Source organism: Echiichthys vipera (assembly GCF_963691815.1).
Source record: "Echiichthys vipera genome assembly, chromosome: 10".
Classification (NCBI taxonomy): Eukaryota; Metazoa; Chordata; class Actinopteri; order Perciformes; family Trachinidae; genus Echiichthys; species Echiichthys vipera.
This window is the reverse complement of record NC_139835.1, coordinates 18,419,769-18,425,500: the sequence shown is the minus strand read 5'-3', so window position 1 is coordinate 18,425,500 and position 5,732 is coordinate 18,419,769. Positions and strand designations below refer to the sequence as shown.

General features: G+C 41.4%; 1 protein-coding gene across 1 annotated transcript; it reads left to right on the top strand.

The window, feature by feature from the left end:
* The first annotated feature begins 2,587 nt into the window (after nucleotides 1–2,587).
* On the top strand, nucleotides 2,588–4,725 carry dlx2a (distal-less homeobox 2a). Its single transcript, XM_083921182.1, has 3 exons — nucleotides 2,588–3,051; nucleotides 3,441–3,625; nucleotides 3,766–4,725. The coding sequence occupies exons 1-3, from the start codon at nucleotides 2,733–2,735 to the stop codon at nucleotides 4,090–4,092; spliced, it is 831 nt and encodes a 276-aa protein (XP_083777308.1). The 5' UTR covers nucleotides 2,588–2,732; the 3' UTR covers nucleotides 4,093–4,725.
* Nucleotides 4,726–5,732: the final 1,007 nt, after the last annotated feature.

Genomic DNA, 5,732 nt, shown 5'->3' with positions numbered 1-5,732 from the left:
CTGAAAGGTATGCTAAGAACAACTGTATGTTGCCCAGTCAACACACTGTGCTGAATGTCTTTGGCACATCCTGTTGACTGTGACCTCTGAGAAAACTATGCTTTTGAATCCTCCCCAACGAATATCTAAGAATCTGATGACCTGTGCGTTCTCCAGAGGAACCGCCTTGTTTTTTTCAATCAACACCGAAGCTGTTTACATTTTCCTTGTGAATCATCTCACTATGTTTTTACACTCAAACATACATGAACACAGTATGTGGCATGAGTCACATAAATGTAGGTTTCGAGAAAAGGCCTCGCCTGTGCAAATAAATTATTCAAATGAAATGTTTTTTTTTCTTTTTTAATCCAGAAAACCACTTCATCAACCGAACCTTGATGAAAAGAATTCGCAACAGAGAAGATAATTGCTCACATGACTTCCATAATAATTAATTAGAGAAACAGTCTTTTTTCAGCTCCTATGTGACTCAGACTGGAGAATTTTTTTCTTTTTCCAGCTCTGATGAATACAGAGACTGTGCTCCGCTAATGAGCAGTGACATGCCGCCCCACTGGCCTGTGGTGGGAGAGGATTGCTTGCCTTTCAGGAAAACAATGGGCAGATAGAAGCCTCCCTGGACTGGAGGGGTCCCATCATGCCCTTAATGACAAATGGGCAGTATAAAGGAAAAAACAATATGCAATTAAATGGATCGAAAAAGAATAATTATTCACCAAAATAGAACAGGGGCTGTTCAAGGCTTTCCGCAGACTCAAGAAATTAAAAGGGACATTCCAACAATTTTACGCATGAAGATTACTTTACTGGTCATAGGGCTGAGACTGTGGGAACCATGTTTTCTGTGGTGCTGGAATTTTCTTACGTCTGAGAAAAATACTAAAGAAACATTATACATATATCTGGTTATCTATAACAGAAATCCTGCGTTACAGACTGGGTGCATTGTTGCACTGACACAATTTAGCTACATTGTGGTAATTGTAGTGTCTGGAGATTCTGGACCATTCTGTTTTCAATGCTGTTTTTGAGTTCTGTTGTCTTTTGCAAGTCTCGTAACTTTATGGAAGAGTGAAAGAAAATCGCTGGAGTGCCCCTTTAAACAGTACTCCGTCAATTGATTTGATTATTTTATATGCTTGAAATAAGTGACATCCCGCTGGACAGACCGTTTTGTGTTTTGTTTAGTTAGTTGGTTCGTTTTGAGTGGAACCTTTATCAACAAAACCAGGACAATATCATGTACTCAAGGAAACAGACGTGCAACAAATCAGAAACAGGTGTGCTGCTATGTAAATAACAACAGCAAATATAGCTTTAAGAAAGTTCAAATGTACAATTTGACCCAGACTTGAAATTGTGTTATTTCAAATATTGTGGTAAAATACCAACATATTTAAAACTTTTATACTATAGTTCAGTATTTCTCTAACAGAGTAACTTTATAAATATAACATTAGACTATTGTTTTGGCTTTTAATAGACTGTAAAATGAGATTTTGTCACACCCTGTATATCCATGACACTGTCTGGAGTGTTTGGTGATGCTCAACTTGTAAAAAGCAAGTCGATAATTCGCAGCTACGTCTGTACGTATATCCCAGTTGTGTTGATAAAATGAACGATGCTGCCATCTTGTGGCGCAGAACACAGACTCCTCATCCACTCTGGCATCACATGCACTTCTCTACTTGAGGAGAACTAAACTCATCACCGACACTATGGACTGTGTGGAACCATTGCTCCGTGGACCTCTTCACACAGAAGGGAGTTTGGTCATAAGACGGTGCATGTTTCTGTCGTGTAGCCTTCTCGGTGCAGACAAAAGGACATTTTTAAGGAAAATGGCTGTCATTTCGATTTCCAACACATGGGGGCGCTGTAGCTATCTGCTGTAGTCACCACCTTCAGCACAATTCATAGGGTTTAATTTTGTACATCCACACATTTAGATCCCCCCTTTGACCTAGCCCCAGGGTCCCTCTCTTTCTTTATGGTTCCCGTTTGTTTTTCACTTGTCACTTGGGTTTTTTTTTGTGTAAACAAGAATCACATTAAAAATGCCTGATTCTACCAAAACTATCAAATTGTACTGAAGAGGACATTAATATGCTATTCTGACAAGCGTAAAATTAAATTATAGATAGCCCCAGTGTCAGGAAAACCTATTTACGGTACCAATTTAATTGTTCCTTAGACTGATGTGTAATACGTGTTATCCACATGTTGAAGGCACATTTTATCTTTTGCGCATATGGCCGGTGGCGCAGATATGAATGACTAAATCCGTATTATAGAACCGGACTGCTGGGCCTGCAGGTCACGGTACCTTTTCAGTGACTCGTTAGAGATGCTTTGATGGAGAAAACTCTCTGCAGACAAGCGGGACAGACAGACCTGAACAAATAATGGAGGGTGGACGCGGTGGGGAGTAGTCCGTCGTGCAGCCCTTACTCATTGGTTGCCTCAGACACAGTAGCTCTCCCTCTCCCTCTCTCATAAATGCGCTCCCACCACCGACCGTAGCAGATAATCACAGGCCACTGTGAGAGGGACACACCTTCCGCTGATTTTTGCCACAGTTTACACGGGGATGCGTTTCGATTCACGAAATTGTGTCATCAGTCCAAGATCCGAGTCGTGATTTCAACTTGCAGTTTTTGGCAATTTAGCGATTTCTTTTTTTACGCAGTGGTTTTACGCGAGGCTGCTCCGCTCCAAACTCAAAGATGACTGGGGTTTTTGAGAACTTAAATACTGATATGCATTCGAACCAGATTACCTCAAGCAATTACCACAGCTTGCACAAATCGCAGGAGTCCCCGACTCTGCCAGTGTCCACGGCAACGGACAGCAGCTATTACAACAGCCAACAGCCTGGCCATTGCGCAGGGTCTCCGTTTGGCCAACTCGGCTCTTACCAGTACCACGGCAACGCAACGAGCGTTGTGCCATATAACGCCAAGGCGTACGACTTGGGTTTCAACTCATCTTATGGTGCATACAGCTCCTACGGCTCCAACCCCTCTCCTACTCCAGTCGATACAGGTAAGGGTGGCCATAGGTTTTTTTTAATAATGTTTTTGAAATAATGTCGTACTTTTTTAAAACTTCCTTATGACATGGAACTAATGAGGAGCAAAACACATGCATAACATAACTGACACGATAATTCTGTTGTCCAAAAAGATTCGACACATGCCTGTCCTGTACAGATGTGCAAAAAAAAGAGTGAATGCTCAATTCATGTACAAATCTAGAGCAAACTTTTAATACTTCTTTTTCCCCTTCGGCATCACGATACATACATCTGATAAAATCAAATTAACTATCCCGTAGACACATATCTGCTCAACACATACTGATAGCCGTGCAAAACGCGTAGTAGTGCTTTATGCAGTATCCTTCATGTGAATTGTTTTTGAATGTTCCCTCAGAGAAAGAAGAGCGCGAGCCAGAAATCCGGATGGTTAATGGAAAACCAAAGAAGGTCAGAAAACCTCGAACGATTTATTCGAGCTTCCAACTGGCTGCACTTCAACGGAGGTTTCAAAAGACGCAGTATTTGGCACTACCAGAACGTGCCGAGCTGGCAGCTTCGATGGGCCTTACGCAAACACAGGTGGGTGCATCAAAGACATGATTCATACGCTGTCAAATAAACAATCCGTGTCTAATGCGAAAATAATTTCATGCTGGGGTGTGTTTCAAGTCGGAAATATTGATTAATTAATTTTATGCTTGTATCTGGTTCTTCCTCAGGTCAAAATCTGGTTCCAAAACCGACGCTCCAAGTTCAAGAAGTTGTGGAAAAGTGGAGAAATTCCCCCAGAGCAGCATGTTGCTTCCAGTGAATCTCCCCCCTGCACGTCTCCACCAACTACTGCCTGGGACTTTCCACAGAGTCAAAGAATGAACAGTGTCAACTCCAGTTTACCTCAGAGCAGCAGCCCTCCCAACACGACTGCTCCTTCCTCGTTTTTGGCAAACTACTCCTGGTACTCAACCACGAACTCTACGGCGCATCTGCAGCCTCCTCTGATCCAGCACCACCACAACGCCGCCATAAGCGCTGGGACAATATTCTGAAACAAACAAACAACAACAACAAGAACAACAACAACAAAAACATCGGGTTTAAATCGGACAATACTGGTGAAAAAAAGAAAAAAGAAAAATGCCAATACCTTCATTTTACTGACCTCTTGTGCGCACCACGCAACTTGCAAGCATCTAGAAGTTAATGGAGCCAGACAGGCTCATGGACCTTGCCAGTTTTACGCTGGCAAATGTTAGTGAGAGATTTCTACAGTTATTTTTGTATTTATTTATTTTTGTTTATGTCGGGGGATGAACGAACCACTATTACCCAAAGCAATCACAGCCTAGGCGCAAGTCTACTTTCACGCGGATGTCACTTTCTTTCCCTTTTTTTTTTGGCTATTTCTGCAAAGACAAAACATTCATCGCAGGATAACCTGTCACAAATGTAGCACAAATTAACTGTATCGTGCCTTTTTCAATATGACCTCATTTTGTTGTGCGATAAAACAGCGTACCTTTATTCATTCCTTATGTCATTAGTTGATTTCAATATAGGCCTATTGGAGGGTAAGTGTCTGAATCCATGTTTGTAAATATGTTACCACAGCTTTTTTGATAGCCCATGTTGCTTTGCCTTTTTTGTTTTTGTTGTTTTAGGCCATTGGTGCAAATCCAGTAACCACCGTAAGCTACTGATTGTCCTACCCTCTGATTTAGGCTACTTTTATTACACTTAATTGTAATTTTGTCTTATTTATTTTAGCAGTGTTCCATATAGCCTATGGCCAGACGTTATTTAAATAAAAATGTTTTCTGTGAATATGCATCCCTCTTTTTATTGACAAAAAAAAGGTTGTCTGTGCACACACATTTCTCTTGTTCTTTCCCAACAACATTTATGGACGACTGTTGTCTCACTCGTTTTGCAATGGGCATAATAATAATTATAATAAGAAGAAATATAGGCCTACACAGGGACTGTTTTTATTTTGGCTAGTCTATTTTGTATTGTTATTTTAAGCCCTTTTTTTATTTTACAGTAACTAAGATATTATTTTAAAAGCACAACATTACAATTAAAACAGGTGAGCGCTGTATGTGGCTTTATTTCAGAAAATAACATAAACTTAAGCCTAATATTAGCTACAAATTGAACCTGTTAATGGAAACTCCCCAGTCTCTTTAATGGCTCCAGGCTGCCACAAACGTGTTACAGTGATTTATTTAAAATATATTGACCCGTATTAAGGTTGTAATGGGTTCAAAGCTATTTCTTATATGTGTGATAAGGTTACTACTCTTACAAGCGTAAGATAAATCCTCAGATGGGTTATTTTTCCCGGTTCCGTCAGCAGATGATGAGCCGAACCGGTCGATGGCTCATTCGGGGCAGGCAGAGGCAGAGGAAGAGGCCCGGGGGTGCAGCTCAGCAGAGGGGGAAAGAGGGGGGACACAACAACACGCCTTGGCATGCGAGAGGGGAAGATGAGGGTGGGTATAGCTATGAATGAGCAAGCCTTCAGCAGACTCTGTGGAGTCAGTGAGCCGCTTTCCAGACGTTTTATGAACTCAGCCTAACAAGAGAAAGGGAAAAAAAGAGAGAGGAACTAGGTCCAAGACAGCCTGGAGCTACAGCAACATCATGGAAACATTTCTCACGTCTCACAACGAGTAAATCCTCTGAT